We start from the raw sequence: 23,280 nt of genomic DNA, 5'->3' as shown, positions 1-23,280 counted from the left end.
TTGATTTTTTAAGCCATCATATGGTGTTCACGTTTGCTAATGCTGCTGTTATGCAAAACACCAGAAATGGATTGACTTTTATAAGGGGATTTATTTGGTTACAAAGTTACAGTCTAAAGACCATAAAGTGTCCAAAGTAAGGCATCAACAGAGGGTAACTTCACTGGAGAAAGGCCACTGGCATCCGGAAAACTTAACAGAGCTGGGAAGACACATGGCTGGCGTCTGCTTGCTCCCAGCTTGTGTTTCAAAATGGCTTCTCCAAAGTGTTGTTCTTGGGGCATTTTGTCCTCTCTTAGCTGCAGCTGCTCTGCGTCTGTGCCTGTGTGGCTCTTTTTAAAGTACTCCAGTGATCCAATAAAGACCCACCCTGAATGGGTGGGGCAACACCTTGATGGAAATAATCCGATGAAAGGTCTTGCCCACAGTTGATTAAGTCACATCTCCATGGAAACACTGAAACAATAGGTTCCAACCTAATCAACACTAATACATCTGCCCTCATAAAACTGCATCAAAGAATATGGCTTTTTCTGGGGGACATATTATATACAAATCAGCACATTCCATCCCCTAGACCCCAGAAAATCATATTCTTTCCAAATACAAAATACTTTCATCCCATCACAATATCACAAAAACTTAAATCATTTCAGTAACAATAGGTAAGTATAAGATCTCATCAAAATCAGTCGCAGGCATGGTCTGTCCAAAAGCAAAATTTCCCTCTGGGAATTTGGCACACAGTTCTAAGAACTTTAACACGTGTGTAGATTTGTGGAACCACACTGCAATCAGGATCCAGAATATCCCATCACCCCAAAATAATATAAAGGGGTAGCCCTTTATAGTCTCATACTCTTCACACTCTGAATGCCTGGCGACCACTGATTGGCTTTCCACCCCCTCTTTACGCATCACATAAATGGAAACATCCAGAACACGACCTTTGGAGACTGGCTTCTTTCCCTCAGCATGATGCTTTTGAGAGTCCTCCAGGTTGCCATGTGTCCCAACATCACCCCTTTTTCTCTTGCTGACACCCCAGGTCATTTACGCGTGCACCCGGTGAAGGACATCTGGGCCGTTTCCAGCTTGGGGTGACGCTGAATAGAGCTGCTGTGAACGAACGTTCATGCTCAGCCTTGTTGAGACGAAAGTGTTCGCTTCTCTGGGGTAACTCCCAGGAGGAGGGCTGCCAGGTCACACGGTGAGTGTGTTTCAGTTTATGAGAAACTGCCCAACTTTGCCAGGGTGGCTGGACCACCTTACCTTCTCACCAGCAGGGCACGAGACACACCGGGGCCCGCGGGGTCAGGGTACCTGAGGGGGGACACTCGGGGGCTCATGGCTGCAGTGCGACCAGAGCTGATGGTGGAGGGAAATAAGACCTGCCCATATTCAAAGGAATCTCCGGACATATTCACAGGGAGGGAGATAAAAAGGAATCAGTAAAGTTCTTAACCAAGAACTGCTTGAATAAGCCAACAGAAGCAATCCAGCTTGAAAAATGCACCTTGTTGAAATTTTAATGGACCTCGTTTATCCAGTAAATTATATGTATATAGCCATATATGGTCTAGACGACAGAGAGGGAAATAAACCCCAAAAGACAGAATGCAGCGATGACTGGTAACTCACGCTCTCACAGGAGAGCTTTGCAAAGCTCCTTCACATCTCGTTCAGGAACCAAAGCAGACTGGGTTGACCACACAGTCATTCACTCCTTCATTTCCTTATGTTTGCAAATCTCTTTTCCACGTTAGCTTCTCAGTGATCTCACTGTCTGTTCAGTATATTAAATACTGCCTGGGCATCCTGCAGCCCAGGAAGCTGGGCTCAGAATGGAACGTGGTCAAACATGGAACCCCCTTTAAGACAAACACGTTAGGACCTATTTCCCTCACCCTTGTCGCAGCACTGACCCTGTTCACTTCCAGCACCATTGTTCTAATTCCCTAATGAGCAAGCCTTAGGAAGAAGGAAAAGCAGAGAGTAGATGGGAAGAGGAGAGTATACCATGGGGAAAACCGAATTTTTACACATGGCCAACAGCAGCCCTCTCACATCCTTCATCACCAGCACACACTACTGCTTATAATTTGTAAAGAATTTGCCAGCGGATTAGCACACGGTATGTACCCAATAAACAGCTGCTGAAAGAAGTAGACGAGTGGTTTACTGTGTGTGTTACACACTCTGCCATGCAGGGAAATGGATGATGGTGGGTGGAGACGAGCTCTAGAAAAGACCCTCTTAACCAACAACTGTGAGCATCAAGGCAAACCATGTGCATTCAACGTGATGAAACTCCAACTTGCAATCCCCACTTCTTGCTATTGCTGTCTGTGCCCGGCTGATTGATCTTAACGTTTGCTGTGATTGAAGTGTAGCACATTTAGTTCCCTGAACCCAGCTTTTCTACTGATTATCAATCACAACCTGCAAACTCCCTGCTACTTCAAATCCAGCTTGCCATCAGCCTTAATCTATCAACACACTTCAATCTTGAACCACCTGCCTTGGCAGACTTTGTCTTTCTAAAAAAGATTCTAAATCACCGTCAGCTATGAGCTGATTTTGTAATAACTAAGACTTAGTCTTGAGCAGAGGGACTGCCAAATCTTTCCACTTGCCCTGCTGGTACCGATCAATGATGTACTAATTCTAGTCTTGTCACAAGCATCCCATTTTGCTTGAGAACAAAAGCATCCTGAAGTTGAACAAATGCAGTGACCAGTCAAATGATTTTCTTAAGAAAGGACACATATTTTAAAGGAGAAAATATACTCAATGAGTCGTTTTCAGGTGTCCTAATAATATTCTGTCAATTCTTTCTTAGATTCCATAGACATTTTACATGACCATATTCATGTTTAAAAGATTAAACAGAAGGAAAAAGCCAAAGCCCATCAACGACACTGCTCGCCGCCTCCTGCCTCCAAATTCCACCTTCTTGCCCCGAGGCGAGTGAAGTACCTCACCCCTGCCTTTTTACGTACACTTACATACTCACACTCACACACAACTGTGCACTGCTTTTAAAAATCTTGGCATCCTACTGTGTGCATCGGTCTCAGTCTGCTTTGTTTCACACAATGATATATCTGGTAGGCTGTTGAATGTCAGTACAAGAGTAGCTCCACCACTGTTTATATCTGCCATACAGCAAGCACTCCACCGCATGAAAGCAAATGCATTTCACTGTTCCCCTACTGGTAAGCATTTAGGTATAATATTCTTGTATGTTTCCCCTTAAACACAAGCAAGTAACTTTTTTTTCTAGGAGAGAAACCTAGAAGTAGAGTTACTTTTCCTATCTAATTTAATTAAGCCCTGGCCTTAGCTGCCTAAACCTATGATCTTGCATATCAAGACTTGGAAGATCCAATACGCTAATTCTAGAAGTACGTTAATTCTAGAAGTACGTTAATTCTAGAAGAAAAGGGGTTCAGAGAAGAAAGGTTTAAAAATAAAAACAACTCGCCATTTTCCCACACTGTCTGAGGAATCAGGATGGGCCACGATGAGTTGAATGAACTTACACACACAGAAAAGATCAAAAGAGAGTCCTGAGATCTTACTTCAGATCCACAGAGGTTCACAAGAGACAGGCCAGGGAGCCACGTGCCCCAGAAGGACATGTCGGGCATGAGGATTCAGGGAGGACGTCTGCTGACAGAGACTGAATTTTGCTATTTCAATTTTTGAAATCAGTTTGCTCTGAGGTAGTACATAAAATGGGCAGACGGACAGGGGTGGAAAGTTAGAGAATATAAAAGGGAAACTTTAAGACAATAAGGTGCAAGCTAAATTATGATGTAGCTACTTCAGTTAGGGAAAGCAGAAAGGGTTTGTATGTTTAGCGCTCTCTCTCTCTCTCTGTTTCTCTGTGTGTACGCACACATCCACCCACTTTGGCTAAGGGTTTGGAGTAGTTTTAAACATTCAAAAGAAATTTGGCCTTTTTTTCCTTTTAACATGGCCACAAATTCTTACACTAAGCACCAATATAATGGTGACAAATACGGCCTTAATCAGAGAAGAAAAGAACATATCCAGATGAAAGGGAAACATCCTCAGACTGATAGAACAGACCTCTGAGACACAAAAGTGAAAAAAGAAAAATAATCTACTCAGATCCAGAAAGCCACAAGAGCTTACCAATCTGACTTACTTTTCTATCAAATCCAGCGTGACTCCAGGCACCAGACTGACACATTTCTGCATGCAAAACCTGGAGGGAAGGAAAAGAAAGTGAATCACACTAATGGAATTTTCAACAAGAAAATGCAATACCCAGCAGAAAGAATAAGGAGTGGGGCTGGCCATGGTTAATAAAAAAAACAAAATCTCAGATTTTTCTGAGTCTGGCAGCTTTTTGATTTGTGGAGAAAATCTCATTGCCAGCCTGTCAGGGGGCTAAGACTGCAGTGAGTTTTCAGTGGAGATAAAAGAAGCAAGTTTGCAGTCACACGAAGCCTGGACCCTGGAGCGCAGCGCCCAGATGCTCGATAGAACCTAGCTTCCAAACTAAGTAATGGAGGCGACTGGACTTGTAATTTATTTTTCTTCTTAAGAAAGTGAGCTGGGGGAAGTGAGGGAGGAACGAATGAGTAACCTTAAGGCACACGAAAGAAATACGTGGGAGAAGACAAAGAAAAGTGAATTCAATTATATCCTTTTAATTATCATAAAACCATACACGTCAGAGCTGAGAGCCTTAATATCTGCAGGCAAATCCCTCCCTGACAGCTAGTATGGAACACACAAGGCTTTATCTAATTTGTGTGCACCAGAAGAAGGTAAGAAACCATCTTTTTTCCCCATCAGGGCTATTGACACACAGCAGGACAGAATCAGTCGTAACACAGAGCAGAAAGGCAACTTCGTATTTTCAGTTAGAGAAATATAAAATGTTTAATTCACTTGCTTTTAAACTAAGAACAAAATAACCCCCAACAAAATATATAATATGCCCATGCAAATACCAACACCTACAGAATTCCTCACCTCTGTGCCGTTGGCTGGGCATGAAAAGGGCATGGAGGAGGACTGGGGACAGCAGGAGACCATGCCAGCACCGTGCTGTGTGCAGGGGGCACGGGGCAGCGAGCCATTTACAGGGGCGGGGGCCGGAGGGAGGAGGACGGAGTGGCAGGCGCGACAGACCAAGAGGACAGAGACGTGGGCCACAACGGGAAGAGGAAAGGCTCTGAAGCCCCGTGCTGGGCAAACCGCGCATCGCCTCCGCAGCCCCTGGGCCCCGGGCCCGGCCACCCCAGCCAGCGGAGGACGCCCTTTCCCGGCCATGCCCGCACAGCTGGCCTCCTCCTATTCAGAGAGCAGGGGTCACAGCATGGAGGGCGGCCCCTCCCCGACGGCACTTCTCCAGCCAGCCATGGCCACGCTGAGCAGACCCTTCTGTTGACTGCACTGTCAGGTCTCCCTGCTCACCGCGCTCCCACGCATCCCACAGCCACAGAGCCAGTGCAGACACATGCACTCCCACGGCAGTGTCCTGTTTCCAGAGAGTTCCAGGCTCTCTCGGTAGATAAACATGAACTACGGGAAACACATTATCACATCTAATTTTGTGTCCTATGCAAACCATGCCACTTTGTTACATTTGTCTTTTTATCCATAATGTTCTTATTGATTGGGACTTCCGGTTTCCAGTAATGACAAAATGATTTGTATCAGACCGACTCTTTTGTCAATAGCAATAATAAAATCTGGGCAAAATAGAAAAAACACAAAACAAAAACACAACCATTTGAAGGCAGCAGAGAGGAAGCAAATGCAGGCAGATGCTGGGATGTGGCCCTTAAAAGAGGAGACTAACTCTGGGTGGGCTGCCCCCCACCAGCTTCCCAAGGGCGTCTCTCAGTCCACAGTACATGGAGGAGAGCCCACGACTCAAAGGCAGCGGGGATCATGGACGGAAGAGTCAAAAATCAGAATTCAAGGCCACCTGGAAACTGAGGGGAAAGCTTCGGGAAGGTGGAGTCACAGAGAGGACGCCCCCAAACCTGCCTGTAAATCCTCCTCCAGCCCTGAGCTGACGCTGGAGCTGCACATGCAAAGGCCAAGACTCCAAGGATCCTCGCGGAAAAGAAGCAAAGGCCGGAACTGTGGAGTGGAGGGTTCCCACCTGCTCACCCCTGGGAAGGCAGAGGGAGCCCCAGTCCAGCCAGACTAGAGGGGTGTGAGAAACACTGTGGGCTTTCCACTACCCCCCCCCACCCCCGCCGAGGGCCACGTCCTAGTCACGAACCACACCCCAGGATTAGCGGGGATAGCTGGATAAACAGAAAAAACACTCAATGTAATTCTTTTTTTTTTTTTTAACTTTTTTTTTAAATCATCATTTTATTGAGATATATTCACATACCACGCAGGCATACAAAACAAATCGTACTTTCGATTGTTTACAGTACCATTACATAGTTGTACATTCATCACCTAAATCAATCCCTGACACCTTCATTAGCACACACACAAAAATAACAAGAATAATAATTAGAGTGAAAAAAGAGCAATTGAAGTAAAAAAGAACACTGGGTACCTTTGTCTGTTTGTTTCCTTCCCCTATTTTTCTACTCATCCATCCATAAACTAGACAAAGTGGAGTGTGGTCCTTATGGCTTTCCCAATCCCATTGTCACCCCTCATAAGCTACATTTTTATACAACTGTCTTCGAGATTCATGAGTTCTGGGTTGTAGTTTGATAGTTTCAGGTATCCACCACCAGCTACCCCAATTCTTTAGAAACTAAAAAGGGTTGTCTAAAGTGTGCGTAAGAGTGCCCTCCAGAGTGACCTCTCGGCTCGTTTTGGAATCTCTCTGCCACTGAAGCTTATTTCATTTCCTTTCACATCCCCCTTTTGGTCAAGAAGATGTTCTCCGTCCCACGATGCCGGGTCTACATTCCTCCCCGGGAGTCATATTCTACGTTGCCAGGGAGATTCACTCCCCTGGGTGTCTGATCCCACGTAGAGGGGAGGGCAGTGATTTCACCTTTCAAGTTGGCTTAGCTAGAGAGAGAGGGCCACATCTGAGCAACAAAGAGGCATTCGGGAGGAGGCTCTTAGGCACAAATATAGGGAGGCCTAGCCTCTCCTTTGCAGCAATCATCTTCCCAAGGGTAAAACTTATGGTAGAGTGCTCAACCCATCAAACCACCAGTCCCCTATGTCTGTGGTCATGTTAGCAACCATGGAGGTGGGGTAGGCGAATACCCCTGCACTCTCCACAGGCTCCTCAAGGGGGCACTACATCTTTTTTTTTTCCCTTGTTTTTCTTTCTTTTTTTTTTTTTTTAACTTTCCCTTCTTTTTTAAATCAACTGTATGAAAAAAAAAGTTAAAAAGAAAACAAACATACAATAAAAGAACATTTCAAAGAGACCATAACAAGGGAGTAAGAAAAAGACAACTAACCTAAGATAACTGCTTAACTTCCAACATGTTCCTACTTTACCCCAAGAAAGTTACATAATATAGCAACATTTCTGTGAACTTGTTCCTACTATATCCATCAGAATTTAACAGACCATAGTCATTTCTGGGCATCCCCAGAACATTAAATAGCTTATCTGTTCTTCTTGGATTATTGTTCCCCCTTCCTTAATTGCTCTCTACTGCTAGTTCCCCTACATTCTACATTATAAACCATTTGTTTTACATTTTTCAAAGTTCACATTAGTGGTAGCATATAATATTTCTCTTTTTGTGCCTGGCTTATTTCGCTCAGCATTATGTCTTCAAGGTTCATCCATGTTGTCATATGTTTCACGAGATCGTTCCTTCTTACTGCCGCGTAGTATTCCATCGTGTGTATATACCACATTTTATTTATCCACTCATCTGTTGAAGGACATTTGGGTTGTTTCCATCTCTTGGCAATTGCGAATAAGGCTGCTATGAACATTGGCGTGCAGATATCTGTTCGTGTCACTGCTTTCCAATCTTCCGGGTATATATCGAGAAGTGCAATCGCTGGATTGAACGGTAACTCTATGTCTAGTTTTCTAAGGAACTGCCAGACTGACTTCCAGAGTGGCTGAACCATTATACAGTCCCACCAACAATGAATAAGAGTTCCAATTTCTCCACATCCCCTCCAGCATTTGTAGTTTCCTGTTTGTTTAATGGCAGCCATTCTAACCGGTGTTAGATGGTATCTCATTGTGGTTTTAATTTGCATCTCTCTAATAGCTAGTGAAGCTGAACATTTTTCATGTGTTTCTTGGCCATTTGTATTTCCTCTTCAGAGAACTGTCTTTTCATATCTTTTGCCCATTTTATAATTGGGCTGTCTGTACTATTGTCATTGAGTTGTAGGATTTCTTTGTATATGCAAGATATCAGTCTTTTGTCAGATACATGGTTCTCAAAATTTTTTTCCCATTGAGTTGCTGCCTCTTTAACTTTTTGAGAAATTCCTTTGAGGTGCAGAAACTTCAAAGCTTGAGGAGTTCCCATTTATCTATTTTCTCTTTTATTGCTTGTGCTTTGGGTGTAAAGTCTAGGAAGTGGCCGCCTAATACAAGGTCTTGAAGATGTTTTCCTACATTATCTTCTAGGAGTTTTATGGTACTTTCTTTTATATTGAGATCTTTGGTCCATTTTGAGTTAATTTTTGTGTAGGGTGTGAGGTAGGGGTCCTCTTTCATTCTTTTGGATATGGATATCCAAATCTCCCAGCCCCATTTGTTGAAAAGACCATTATGACTCAGTTCAGTGACTTTGGGGGCCTTATCAAAGATCAGTCGGCCACAGATCTGAGGGTCTATCTCTGAATTCTGAATTCGATTCCATTGATCTATATGTCTATCTTTGTGCCAGTACCATGCTGTTTTGGCAACTGTGGCTTTATAATAAGCTTTAAAGTCAGGGAGTCTAAGTCCTCCCACTTCGTTTTTCTTTTTTAGAGTGTCTTTAGCAATTCGAGGCATCTTCCCTTTCCAGATAAATTTGATAACTAGCTTCTCCAAGTCTGCAAAGTAGGTTGTTGGAATTTTGATTGGGATTGCATTGAATCTGTAGATGAGTTTGGGTAGAATTGACATCTTAATGACATTTAGCCTTCCTATCCATGAACATGGAATATTTTTCCATCTTTTAAGGTCCCCTTCTATTTCTTTTAGTAGAGTTATGTAGTTTTCTTTGTATAGGTCTTTTACATCTTTGGTTAAGTTTATTCCTAGGTACTTGATTTTTTTAGTTGCTATTGAAAATGGTATCTTTTTCTTGAGTGTCTCTTCAGTTTGTTCATTTCTAGCATATAGAAACATTACTGACTTATGTGCATTAATCTTGTATTTTGCTAAATTCTTGTATTGCTAAAATCTTGTATTTTGCTAAATTGTATCTTTGCTAAATTTGTTTATTAGCTCTAGTAGCTGTATCGTCAATTTCTCAGGGTTTTCTAGATATAAGATCGTATCACCTGCAAACAATGACAGTTTTACTTCTTCTTTTCCAATTTGGATGCCTTTTATTTCTTTGTCTTGCCGGATTGCCCTGGCTAGCACTTCCAGCACAATGTTGAATAACAGTGGTGACAGCGGGCATCCTTGTCTTGTTCCTGATCTTAGAGGGAAGGCTTTCAGTCTCTCACCATTGAGTACTATGCTGGCTGTGGGTTTTTCATATATGCTCTTTATCATGTTGAGGAAGTTTCCTTCAATTCCTACCTTTTGAAGTGTTTTTATCAAAAACTGATGTTGGATTTTGTCAAATGCTTTTTCAGCATCTATTGAGATGATCAATTGATTTTTCCCTTTTGAGTTTTTAACGTGTTGTAATACATTGATTGTTTTTCTTATGTTGAACCATCCTTGCATGCCTGGAATGAACCCCACTTGGTCATGGTGTATGATTTTTTTAATGTGTCTTTGGATTCGATTTGCAAGTATTTTGTTGAGGATTTTTGCTTCTATATTCATTAGGGAGATTGGCCGGTAGTTTTCCTTTTTTGTAGCATCTTTGCCTGGTTTTGGTATTAGATTGATGTTAGCTTCATAAAATGAGTTAGGTAGTATTCCCTTTTCTTCAATGTTTTGAAAGAGTTTGAGTAAGATTGGTGTCAGTTCTTTCTGGAAAGTTTGGTAGAATTCCCCTGTGAAGCCATCTGGCCCTGGGCATTTATTTGTGGGAAGATTTTTGATGACTGATTGGATCTCTTTGCTTGTGATGGGTTGGTTGAGGTCTTCTATTTCTTCTCTGGTCAGTCTAGGTTGTTCATATGTTTCCAGGAAATTGTCCATTTCTTCTACATTGTCCAGTTTGTTGCCATACAGTTGTTCATAATATCCTCTTATAATTTTTTTAATTTCTTCAGGATCTGCAGTTATGTCACCTTTTTCATTCATTATTTTGTTTATATGGGTCTTCTCTCTTTTTGATTTTGTCAGTCTAGCTAGGGGCTTGTCAATCTTGTTGATCTTCTCAAAGAACCAACTTTTGGTGATATTTATCCTCTCTATTGTTTTTTTGTTCTCTATGTCATTTATTTCTGCTTTAATCCTTGTTATTTCTTTTCTTGTACTTGGTTTAGGATTGGTTTGCTGTTCATTTTCTAGCTTCTTCAGTTGATCCATTAGTTCTTTGATTTTGGCTCTTTCTTCCTTTTTAATATATGCGTTTAGTGCTATAAATTTCCCCCTTAGCACTGCTTTTGCTGCATCCCATAGATTTTGGTATGTTGTGTTCTCATTTTCATTTGTCTCTATATATTTAGCAATTTCTCTTGCTATTTCTTCTTTAACCCACTGATTGTTTAGGAGTGTGTTGTTTAACCTCCAGGTATTTGTGAATTTTCTAAGTCTCTGATGGTTATTGACTTCTAATTGTATTCCATTGTGGTCAGAGAATGTGCTTTGAATAATTTCAATCTTTTTAAATTTATTGAGGCTTGTTTTATGTCCCAGCATATGATCTATTCTGGAGAAAGTTCCGTGAGCACTAGAAAAGTATGTGTATCCTGGTGATTTGTGATGTAATGTCCTGTATATGTCTGTTAAATCTAATTCATTTATCAGATTGTTTAGGTTTTCAATTTCCTTATTGGTCTTCTGTCTGGTTGATCTATCTATAGGAGAGAGTGATGTGTTGAAGTCTCCCACAATTATTGTGGAGACATCCATTGCTTCCTTTAGTTTTGCCAGTGTTTCTCTCATGTATTTTGTGGCACCTTGATTGGGTGCATAGACATTTACCATTGTTATTTCTTCTTGCTGAATTGCCCCTTTTATTAGTATGTAGTGGCCTTCTTTGTCTCTCAAAACATCCCTGCATTTGAAGTCTATTTTATCTGAGATTAATATTGCTACACCTGCTTTCTTTTGGCTGTAGCTTGCATGAAATATTTTTTTCCATCCTTTCACTTTCAGTTTCTTTGTGTCCCTGTGTCTAAGATGAGTCTCTTGTATGCAACATATGATGGTTCATTTTTTTTGATCCATTCTGTGAATCTATATCTTTTAATTGGGGAGTTTAATCCATTTACATTCAACGTTATAACCGTGAAGGCATTTCTTGAATCGGCCATCTTATCCTTTGGTTTATGTTTGCCATATTTTTCCCTCTCTCTATTAATATCCTTTATTTTACCCATACCGAATCTCTTTAGTACTGAACCTTTCTCCAAGTCTCTCTGTCCTGTCTTTGTTTCTCTGTCTGTAGGGCTCCCTTTAGTATCTCCAGTAGGGCAGGTCTCTTGTTAGCAAATTCTCTCAGCATTTGTTTGTCTGTGAAAAATTTAAGCTCTCCCTCACATTTGAAGGAGAGCTTTGCTGGATAAAGTATTCTTGGCTGGAAATTTTTCTCACTCAGAATTTTAAATGTATCATGCCACTGCCTTCTTGCCTCCATGGTGGCTGCTGAGTAGTCACTACTTAGTCTTATGCTGTTTCCTTTGTATGTGGTGAATTGCTTTTCTCTTGCTGCTTTCAGAACTTGCTCCTTCTCTTCTGTGTTTGATAGTGTGATCAGTATATGTCTCAGAGTGGGTTTATTTGGATTTATTCTATTTGGAGTTCGCTGAGCATTTATGATTTGTGTATTTATGTTGTTTAGAAGATTTGGGAAGTTTTCCCCAACAATTTCTTTGAATACTCTTCCTAGACCTTTACCCTTTTCTTCCCCTTCTGGGACACCAATGAGTCTTATATTTGGACATTTCATATTATCTATCATATCCCTGAGGTCCATTTCGATTTTTTCAATTTTTTTCCCCATTCTTTCTTTTATGCTTTCATTTTCCATTCTGCCATCTTCCAGGTCACTGATTCGTTGTTCAACTTCCTCTAGTCTTGTACTATGAGTGTCCAGAGTCTTTTTAATTTGGTCAACAGTTTCTTTAATTTCCATAAGATCATCCATTTTTTTATTTAGTCTTGCAATGTCTTCTTTATGCTCTTCTAGAGTCTTCTTGATTTCCTTTATATCCCGTACTATGGTCTCATTGTTCATCTTTAGTTCTTTGAGTAGCTGCTCTAGGTGCTGTGTCTCTTCTGGTCTTTTGATTTGGGTGCTTGGGCTTGGGTTATCCATATCATCTGGTTTTTTCATATGCTTTATAATTTTCTGTTGTTTTTGGCCTCGTGGCATTTGCTGAACTTGATAGGGTTCTTTTAGGGTTTGTAGACCTATTGAAGTCCTTATCTCTAATTTATCAGATCTACAGCTTCGTGGAGTACACTTTCTCTAACTAACCAGCGGGTGGCGTCCACGAGCCACCTGTTCTCCACAAGCCAGTTCTCCCCTGCTTAGCCTTTTTGGTGAGTGGGGAAGTGAGTCTTGTGGGGCCCAATTGGTGTACCAAGCTTGCGTGTGTAGTTGGTGTTGCCTGCCCTGTATGTGGGGCGTGTTTCTGGGCAGTCGGGGAGGGGGGGGTGGCCCTAACAATCAAATCTCCCTGGTGATCCTAGAGTTTTAAAGCTGCTGCAATAGTCTAATCCTTCAGTTCAGTCCTGCCACAGTTTGTCTCTGCCACTGACCCACAAGTCCTTGGTATTGGCGTATGGCTCCTGAGACTTGCAAGTGGGCCCCTCTTCCAGGCTGTGCACCCCGGGTCCTCTGTTGAGGGATGACTGTGCTATGTCACAGGTGAGTGCCGTCCCCCCAGGGCAGTTCTGGGCTGCTGGGCTGTGTAGGGAGGCTCCCAGTCTGCTCAAATGATGGCTGAGTGGGGCTTTGTTAATTCACACTGCTCCACCTTCCCAACTCTGGGACAATCAGCTGAGGTTGCAGGGAAGGCTAATGTCCACGCCCAGTTTTGTGGTGTGTGCCTGTTATTTGAAGCACTTCCCTCACACTGGGTTGTCTGGGGCAGCTCTGGGCTATGGGGCTGGCGATGGGCAGGAGTGTTTCCTGTCCACCAGGATGGTGGCTGTGAGTGGACACCCCCCTTTTCTTGGGAAGTTGTGGTGTTTAGTGAATTTTCTCAGCCACTGGATTATTGCCTTTTGTCTCAGAGCTCTCTTAGTTCTGCTCTTGACTTGACGTGCCCAAATTGAAAGTCTTTGAAGCTTTCTGTATTGGGCTTCTTAGAGTAATTGTTTTAGAAAAAGAAAAAAGGATAAAAAAAAAAAAAAAAAAAAAGGGCCCTCCTCAGAGATCTAATGGGTTATTGAAATGCTAATAGACAAAGCAACCAGGGCCATTAAGGAAAGGTCCACAGGGCAGAGAGATCAGCTTTGCTTCGGGATTTGCATATGCGCCTCAAGGCCTGAGCTCCGCCCTTCCCCTTTCTGTGTTCACCAGAACTCCAAAAATCCTCTGCTTTTATTTTGGAGTTTTTCGTGTTGTTTTTTTTTTTCTATGCCTGTCTCCTCTCTGCTGGGCTGGCTGCTCTCAGATTCTCTGGTGTCTGGTCTCAGTCTATCTATGGTTGGAGTTTGGATCAGTAGAATGAGTTTCCGATAAGGGCTGCCACTGCAGTTCTCCCTTCTCCTTCCCGGAGCTGACAGCCCCTCCTCCCACGGGACTGAGCCTGGCAGGGAGGGGCGTGGGTCCCCTGGCTGCAAAAAGTTACAGATTTCGCTGATCTCAGCAGTTCGACATTTTCATGAGTGTTATATGAAGTATGCCCAAAGACAGATTGCTCTGTGGTGTCCAGTCCATGCAGTTCCTGGCTTTCTACCTGCTTTCCTGGAGGAGTAACTAAAACATACAGCTCACCAGTCTGCCATCTTGCCCCGCCTCCTCAATGTAATTCTTTAGCTGGAAAATATGCTTTTAGTACAGTCTTCAGTAGCAAAAAAAAAAAAAAAAAAAAAAAAAGTTTAAAAAGTTTATTATGATCACTTCACTCAAGCCGCCTTGAGTTATTCTAAGCATAAAAAGCCCTTGTTGAAACAACTTGCTGTTGCTCTCTCTAATCTCAACAACAATAGAAAACTTTCTCTCTGTTCCCAGGATCTCTCCCAGCATTGCCTGCAGGAGAATGCAAGGGATATCACCACGTGGTCTGGCAGCTTGCACCTTCCTGAAAAACAAGCCCAAATGAGGGGAGGACTTCAAGATAACAGATGTGACCAAACAGCTTTTTCTCTTCTATTTTTTTCCCTTCTGCTTTCTTCTGGATTCGGGCCATTCCTTTGTCTGTTTGGGGTTATAAAAGCCCAAACCACTCTTCTAACTCTGAACTGGTCTTGGAAAGTTTTTCTTTCCTCCAGTTCCTTGTTGATGCATCTTTAATAAGCTCACCTTCTCACCAAAGCAAAGAGACTTGTTTCTCTGTTTGATGTGGGATCAGGCAGGCCTGACTATTTAGGACCATGTTTTCTGATGGTAACAATTTGGCAACCGCAGCAGGGACAGCTCAGGGCTAAGGGCAAAGCCAAAAGAGAGCAGTCCCACAACCCACCTGCAAATGGGCAACTGGACTGCCTGCAAGAACAGAATCTAGTCTCTAGTGCCTCATCCACAATGCACAGTAAACTATGAAATCAAGAGAAAAAGCAGTTCATAGAAATAGAGTCACACTAATCACATTTTGAAATTAGCAGACAAGGACTTTAAAATAACTATTATAATAGAAAATAACTTAATCATTGAATGGCAAATAAGTATTACTATAAATTCAGTGAAAAATAAAGTTTCATATATATAGGAATTTAAAAATAGGAACATCATGTAAGAGTTAGCATGGATAAATCAGTCATGGATAATCCACAAATTTCACTTCAACCAATAATTTCAATTCCCTCTGCACCAGTTGAATTGCTAACAACTGGTTTCATTTCCCACACTATTCCTTTCTTTTCCCTGAGAGTGTTTTGGGGCAACGAAAGACCAAAGGGCAGGCAAAATGAAGCGAAAAGAAAATGGCTCCCCAAATCCACAAAACTAGATACTAATAATTATAATAGTAAACACAGCAGCTGATACTTTTTTAGCATAGCACTTACTACTCAGCAGGCATTGCTCTAAGAGTTTTAGGCAGATTGTTTTAATTCTTACAATATTCTGTGAGGTATTCTCCAATTTATAGAGCAAGAATATCAATAAATGAGATACATTATAGTGAAATTCAAGAATATCAAAGACAGATTTCTTAAAGCTTCCAAAAAGAAAGAGCAGATCAGATTAAAAAAAATAAAGGCTCAGATTCACACAGGATGCATGCAGACACTGGAGTACTGCTTTCAATCAATTAAAGGAGAACTTACAATCTAGACTTTTATAATGGCCGAACTGTCATTCAATTGCGAAAGTAACATAAAAATATTCTCAGGAATATAAGGCCTCAGAAGGTTTGCTATAAAAAGACCCAAGATGAAAACAATTTGGGATGACAAGTTTAAATCAGAGGAGAGAAAAATCTAAGAACGGGTTAAAGATATATATAAAGATGGCAAATAACCTACGTTTATTTAGAGTTTGTTACTGTCTCTTTTTTTTACGATTATATGGTCTCATTTATATGAAATACCTATAATAAGCAAACTTCATAGAGACAGACAACAGAATACAAGTTACCAGTGGCCATGGAGGCAGGAAGTGGGGGAGTGGAGAGTGTGGGGAAGAGGGAGTTACTACTTTATGGGTGCAGAGCTTCTGCTTGAGTTGATGAAAAAGTTGAGGTAATGGATGTCAGTGATGGTAGCACAATATTGCAAACAGAATTAATGCCAATGAATTGTATACTTGAAAGTGGTTAAAATGAGAAATTCTGAGTTGACTATTTGGTATAACAGGTAAAAAATATGTATATTAAAGCAAAAAAACAGTTCTATTTCCCACCTCAATTTCCCGCTTCTCTTCCCAAAAGATCACTAATGTTCCTTTTCTCTTGAGCATCTTTGGACAGAAATTTTAGACGTGAACAGGTCTCTGAATTTGTGGCCTTTCCCCATATAACTGGTAGCACATGCTACATACAGAAGATAACTCTTTGGGAGACTTCCTGAGTTAGCATACTTTCTCTCCATCCTTATTGCAATTATTCAATCCACTGTTGAAGAGTACAGGTCTGTTACTTTGTAGAATGTCACCCAATTTTGCTTGTCTGGTGTTTCCTTAAGATTAAGTTAAGCACAAGCACTTTTGGCAGTAAAACCACAGGAGGGACACTGTGTCTTAGAGGCCTCCTTTCAGAGGCCCCTCAAGTCAGTCTGTATTATTGCTGGTAAAGTGAATTGCAAGCACTTGATTAAGGTGGAGTCCATCAGGTTTCTCCATCACAAATTACCAGTTTTCATTTGTAATTAATAAGTAATCCGTGGGTCGATTATCTGAGACAATATACACCTTGTTCTTCAAAAAACATTCACTTTGAGATTTTTACATACACTGATGATTTTTGCCTGAAACTATTACTGTGATGATTATGAAACAACATATATTCATTTTATTTTCACTGTCCTCAGCTCTGCTGAACTCTGGATCTGGGCTGGGTCAGTAGCACTATGGAGAGCCTCCTGGACCTGTCTCTGCCCCCCAAATTCTTGTTTACCATTTCCAGAATGCTCAACTTGCAGTCTCCGAGGAAGGGTGCATTCCCAGGAAGACTGAGAAATACTTGGGGCTCAGGATGATGACATTAGATACACTGAACTAGTTCTGTGCCCCTCATTCTGGTTCCAGAGAAATAAAACAGTTGCTAGTGAGGCTGGTGATATTTTGTGTCACCTCCATGCTTTGAACTCTCTCATCTCAGAGATTTTGCCCCTTGTCTTGTATTCGTTATAAGATCTCTTCAGGTTCTCTTTCTCTCTGGACAAAGAATCTAGATCTTCAGTTTTGATACCAAATTTGGACTCTTGACTCTGGAACCCCAATTTCTTTAGCAAGTCATTCTCTGGAATCGATCCCAGGGTCAGGGTTGTTCTCGAAGGCCTTGATGAGAGTGCATAGCTGGAAGAGGTATAGGAGGGAAGGCACTCTCTGGCTTCTCTACCTTGAATCTCTGCAGGGGAGTCTTGCCTGTGGCTTGATTCTTAGGCCTGCTCAGGTCCTATTCTTCTCCAGAAAGAGTGTCAAGCTCTTCGATTCTGAAACCAAATCTGGATTCTAGACTCTTCGGTGTTAATTTCTAAAGTTTTCATTTGTTTGAATGCATAACCCGGGTAAGGCTTTTGGTTGCGAGTGTCAATGAGGATATTCAAATGTTCTGCTGTGAATCTGGTGTGACTGCACCTTCCATGTGTAGCAATCGTCTCGTTTGTGGAATTGTTCTGGGCCATGTTGAAAGAGATTCCTGGTTGTTCAAACATGTTTGTTGTTGTCCTTTTTTTTTTTTGATTAAACAACAAGAATTTATTGGCTCATGGTTTTGAGGCTAAAAGAAAGTCCAAATCAAGGTGTCACCAAGGCGATGCTTTCTCCCAAGACTGGCATTTTGGGGCTGGCTACTGGCGATCCTTAATCCCTCTGTCATGTGGCAAGGCAAACGGTGGCTTTTCCTGTTCTCTTTTTTCTTTTCTGGGTTCCATCTCAGCTTCTTCCTTCCTGTGGCTTTCTCTTTCTCTGAATTTCAGTCTCTTATAAAGGACTCCAGTAATAGGATTAAGACCCATCCTAATTGAGGTGAGTCACACCTTAACTGAAATAGCTTCATCAAAAGGTCCTACTTACAATGGGTTCACGCCCACAGGAATGAATTAGGTTTAAGAACTTGCTTTTCTGGGGCACATGCAGCTCCAAACCACCCTCTGGGAGGGGTGGGGGATGGGAGACGGTAGAAAGCAACCACATGGGCCTCGATTCTGCCAATGCCTACGTAATGAAACCCCATATAAACTGGGACACTTCCCTGATTATACACGCTTCGGTGTGCTAAGAGGGCGAGGACATGGCAGCTTGTGTTTAATACCCTCCCAGACCTCACTCTACGTGTCTCTTCTCTTGGCTTCTTCTCTTTTCTATCCTTTTACTATAACAAAACCATAATCCTAAGTATAGTGCTTTCAGTGGATTCTGTGAGTCATTCCAGTAAATTATCAAACTTGAGGGGGTGGGGGAACATCCAAATCCATAGCCAGTTGGTCAGAAGTATGGGTGGCCAGGGTCTCAACTTGTGATTGGTGCCTGAAGGACAAACTTGTAGAGGACTGCCCTTGATCTGCAGGGTCTGGCCTAACTTGGGGTAGCTGGAATCAGAATTGAATTGAATTTAGCTACTTTGGTATTTGCAGGTGGCATCAGAAGCTGTTGGAAGTTGCAGAAGTTTTTGCAACCTTCTATTTGGCTTTCTCTTGGCACAGGTCTGGTTGTGGCTTTGTCCAGCTCAAATACATGGGGCTTCCCCTCTTTCCAACTGGCTGACCACACCATTTTTAGAAACTGGAAATCCTCGGGGCCTAGTGGGAGCTTCAGGCTCTGTCAACATAGGGCATCAGGAATTGGACATTCTATCCAGCAGCACTCTCGCCAAAAGAGGGCTTCCCATACCAACAGGGACACAGGCAAATTCCAAGTCTTTCGTCTTCCATACCACCACTCTCACCCAACTTGGCTACAGCAGCAAAACCCGCACCCCCTAGTTGTTGTCTTTTAATGGGAGTGGTAGATGCATAAAGGATAGTATATTCACAGAGCAAAATGTCATCAACAGTTAAAAGGAATCCACCACATCTACATACAATGATATAAATGAATCCTAGCAATGTAATCCTAAGGGGAAAATGTACCAAAATATTACAATCAGCATTATAGCCTTGAATAAAGTTTAAATTTAAAAGAAAAATAATAGTCTTAATGAATACACAAAGTAGTCATGAAACTATTAAAAAGGAATAAAGAACCCAACATTCAGCATAATGGTTACCTTGGAAGGGGAAGGCATGACGTGTTAATTGAGGGTACTATATGGTTACACGGTTACATGTAGATAATTGTCAAGGTCCAGGTTTTGGTTGGGTGGTGGGTCTGAGGGTATAAAAATAACCAGTTACCTAACCAAATACAAAAAAGCAGACCAAATATGGATGAATGATTTGTGCGTCATGAAACAAGATTAATTCAATTGTATATACCCGAGGTCAAAAAAGGAGGAAAACAAAATGCTGAAATCTGAAGGCAGTGCTCTTACTCGTAGCTAGTCAGCTCTCCTGCCAGGTGTCCTATTCTCACTGGAGGCCTGGAGTTCAAGTGAATGCTGGCTACCTGAGATGTTCCACTCCACACTGCGGAGCACGGCGCTGCAACCATTGCAATTTGTTTCTTCTTTGCATTCCAGCTCATTAAAAATGTCTTTTTGTTGGGGGAGAGGTAGTGGGTATGTCTGACCTGCCACAAGTCATGAAGCTGTTGGCAGCTGAGAACTCACAACACGTTGAACTGTGTTGAGAGACTCGTCAGGAAAGCTAAGGAGCAGTCAACGTGGTCCTTCTAGGTCCTTCTTTCCTCTGCCACCTCTCCATTCACCTCTCGAAGAGGAGTAAAGCAACAGGTAGACTCACAGGACTTCACTCTAGTAAGACTCAAGGGTTTCACTAATATTTCTCATTAACCTTCATAAAAAGTCTGTGATGAAGTATTCTGGTCTGCTAATGCTGCCATTATGCAAAATACCAGAAATGGATTGGCTTTTATAAAGGAGGTCTATTTGTTTACAAAGTTACAGTCTTAAATCCAAATGAGGCATCAACACAAGTATTCCTTCAGCGAAGGAAGGCCAATGGCATCCAGAAAACCTCTGTGTGTTCCTCAGTGTCTCTCTTGGCTGCAGCTAACATCAAGGGTCCGCAACTACAAGCATGTTTAAGCATCAGCGTCAGCAAATGTCTGGGCCTGTGTGGCTCTCTTTTAAAGTACTATAGTAATTAAATCAAGAACCACCCCTCCAAGGAAATAATCCAATCAATAGCCTATAGTTGGGTGGGCCCATCTCCACAGAAATGCTCAATCAAAGGATTCCAACCTAATCAACACTAATACTTCTGTCCCCAAAAGATTGCATCAAAGAATATGGCTTTTTCTGGGGGACATAATATATACAAACCAGCATAAGCTTGGGTTTTGGAAGAGGAGCTGTTGATTTAGGGGGAGCCGCTGAGTGCCAACTATAACTGGTGGAAGAATCAAGGTGGATGAATTTATAAAAGGGCCTGTTACCTTATTATCTTCATTTTACAGAAGAAGGAAAGGACTCAAGTTTAAGGCATTTGACCAAGGAATAATATAGTCAAGGTTGGAAGTAGAAGGATAGTAGGTGCAATTTCCTAGTCTTTATACCAAACACCTTAAGTCAACTAATTACTCAAAGGTGTTATTTTCTCTCAGAAATGATAGGAGTGGAAAGATGCTCAGGAGTTAGGACACATTTGTGGGACTGGAGCCAGGAGCCAATACCCCCTACATCTCCCTTATTTCAAGGACAGTAATGGAGGGCTAGGAGTAGGACAAAGCTACCAGGAGCAGAACCGTCAATTAAATTTGCTATGCAAAGCCCAAGTCAACCTCAGGTTATTAAAAAAATTCCACAAGAACCCAACCTGTGCCTGTGCTGGTGCCTGGTTTTAGTGCTGCCCCTCCAACAGTGAAGCACTTGGATGGAATAGGAACCACGTGGTCAGAAAGCCAATACCAACTGGTCCCTTGCTGGGTATCAAGTAAAGGTAAGAGGTAGCACGGGAAGTGACTCTAACAGCAGAAACCATTTCCCTAGCTTCTTTGTTTTTTAAGTTGTTAAGAGGCCCAAGTGATAGGTCTGTCTTTCTCTAGGGAATAGAGCTGCTCCAGCATCAAGAGGTTTAGGTCACCGACAGGCCACCGGCAAAGGCTAACATGCCCTAACAGACCTGATCCCCACTGTGCCCGGAACTGCCGCTCCCTTGGTGGACCCCACTCGCCCGCCCGGTCATTCACCAGATCTCAACTGAATACGTTCCAAGTGCCACGCACTGTTCCAGCTGTTGGGGACGCAGAGGATCAAAACAGGGAAAATCCCTGCCTTTGTGGAGCTTCCCTTCTACCGATGGACAAGAAGCAACTCATAAACATGCTCAGGCCATTCTCGACCACTCTCGCACCTTTTCTGGCCAGCCTATGGACACGGCACCTCCACTCTCTACCCCTTATTCTGCTTTGTAAAAACAGCTCCTATTACTCCCCGATATTACAGATTTGTTTACTGCTTGTTTAGGAGTATAAGGACTTTCCCTGTTTTGTTCCCCACTGCGTTCCCAGTGCTTAGAATGCTGCCTAACACATACTTGGCACTCAATAAATATCAATAGTGAATATGGGGTAAGATTCACTCAGTACTGCTGATGGGTTTCTAATGTCTCACATACATTCTTTTTTCCTGTCTCTGGAAAACGAGGAGCTTCAAGATTTTGATGAAGAACAAACAACTTAGAAAAAAAAAAAAAAACTCATTTCTGTAAACTTGTAAAATATCACACAATTGCTGGATGCTGTTGTTCTAAGAATGGAAATACCTTTATTTTCCTTTAAAAACACACACACACACATACACACAAAACACCATACTTACCATAATAAAAGTACAGATAGTTTCAAGTGAAAACAACCTATAAATCCACTATCCTGAGACAAGTAATAATATTCTTATATTTACCTTCTATAAAAAATCGAATCATGCTCATTTATTTTAGGAAACCATGGCTACTGTAAAACTCCACAGGATACACATGTGTGTGAGGTCAAAACGAGAGCTTGGCCCTTCATTTCCCAGTCCCACTCGGCAGACGGGGTCCCGGTTCCAGTGCGATACATTTCTATGCGTCCAGACTTTATCTACGCAAATATTTACAACTAAGATCTACACTGAAGTCTTGTAGAGGTTTTGATTTTTACCACAGGAATATTGTGCCATGCATATTGGTTATTTTCCCCCCAGCTTTTTAATTTCTTAACATTTCTTTTCAACATTTTCAAACATTCAGCAAAGCTGAAGGACTTTTACATGAGCACTTAATGGCTGCCACCAAGCTCCCACCACTGTAATCTGACTGCATTTGCTACACCACATCTCTGTTCATCTCTCCATCCTTTAACCCTTCTCCTTTTAGATGCATTTCAAAGTAAACTGCACATATGGGACACTTACTTCCAAATTCTTTAGCATGGATATCTAGATCTCAATATTTGTGCTTTTCTTTTGATGTACAACTACATACTATGAGATGCACAAATATTCAGTGTTTATTCAACGAGTTCTGACAAATGCATACATTTGTGTAACCTAAAACCCTATCAAGAGAATATTACCAAAACCTCAAAAAGTACCACCTTGCACTTTCCTGGACAATTTCTACTCCCCTCTGTGTCCCCCTGTGACCTGCTCCCCACCCCCACCCAGAGATACTGTTCTGTTTTTTTTCCACTACTTTTATTCCATTGTTCCAAAATTTCATATAAACGGAATCCTTCTGCATGTACTTTTGTGCAAGTTTTCTTTCAGTCAGCATAACATTTTGAGATGTATATGTGTTGCTGTTTGTATCAGGAATTTATTCCTTTTTATTGCTGACTGGTATTCCACTGTATGAACATACCACAGTTTATACATGCTGTTTTGTAACTGCATCCGTTGTATATCACAGACAAAACAAAAATCAATACAGAGTACATCTTCATCTTCTTCAATATCTGAATAAACACTGTTTGAAAACTTATGTTTGCTCATTTCCCCAGCTTCCATTCTTAGACGTGGCACTGTCTGGTAAACGGATACATTCATATTGAATTACTACATATCATCAATGCTTGACAGGAAGGACCATTACATTTGTTATCCCACCAAGGATGAACATACCCATTTTTAAATTTCTTGCCAATACTGGCCTTATTAATATTT

General features: G+C 41.8%; 1 protein-coding gene across 5 annotated transcripts in view; it reads right to left on the bottom strand.

The window, feature by feature from the left end:
• The window catches only part of RPTOR (regulatory associated protein of MTOR complex 1), a 462,365-nt gene that overhangs the window by 174,274 nt on the left and 264,811 nt on the right, over positions 1 to 23,280 (bottom strand). For 4 of the 5 annotated variants that reach the window (XR_005212782.1, XR_005212784.1, XR_005212785.1 and 1 more), the window contains one exon: positions 4,178 to 4,237. The exons of the other annotated variant lie outside the window; for it this stretch is intronic. Coding sequence is in view for 1 of the 4 variants with exons in the window: in XM_037810022.1 (XP_037665950.1) it covers positions 4,178 to 4,237 (60 nt within the window). In the remaining 3 variants the exon portion in view is untranslated. The remainder of the gene's footprint in view (positions 1 to 4,177; positions 4,238 to 23,280) is intronic. 5 annotated transcript variants of the gene reach the window in all.

Source organism: Choloepus didactylus, chromosome 18, assembly GCF_015220235.1.
Source record: "Choloepus didactylus isolate mChoDid1 chromosome 18, mChoDid1.pri, whole genome shotgun sequence".
NCBI lineage: Eukaryota > Metazoa > Chordata > Mammalia > Pilosa > Megalonychidae > Choloepus > Choloepus didactylus.
Note: the sequence above shows the minus strand (reverse complement) of the source record. Positions and strands in the feature narration are given on the sequence as shown.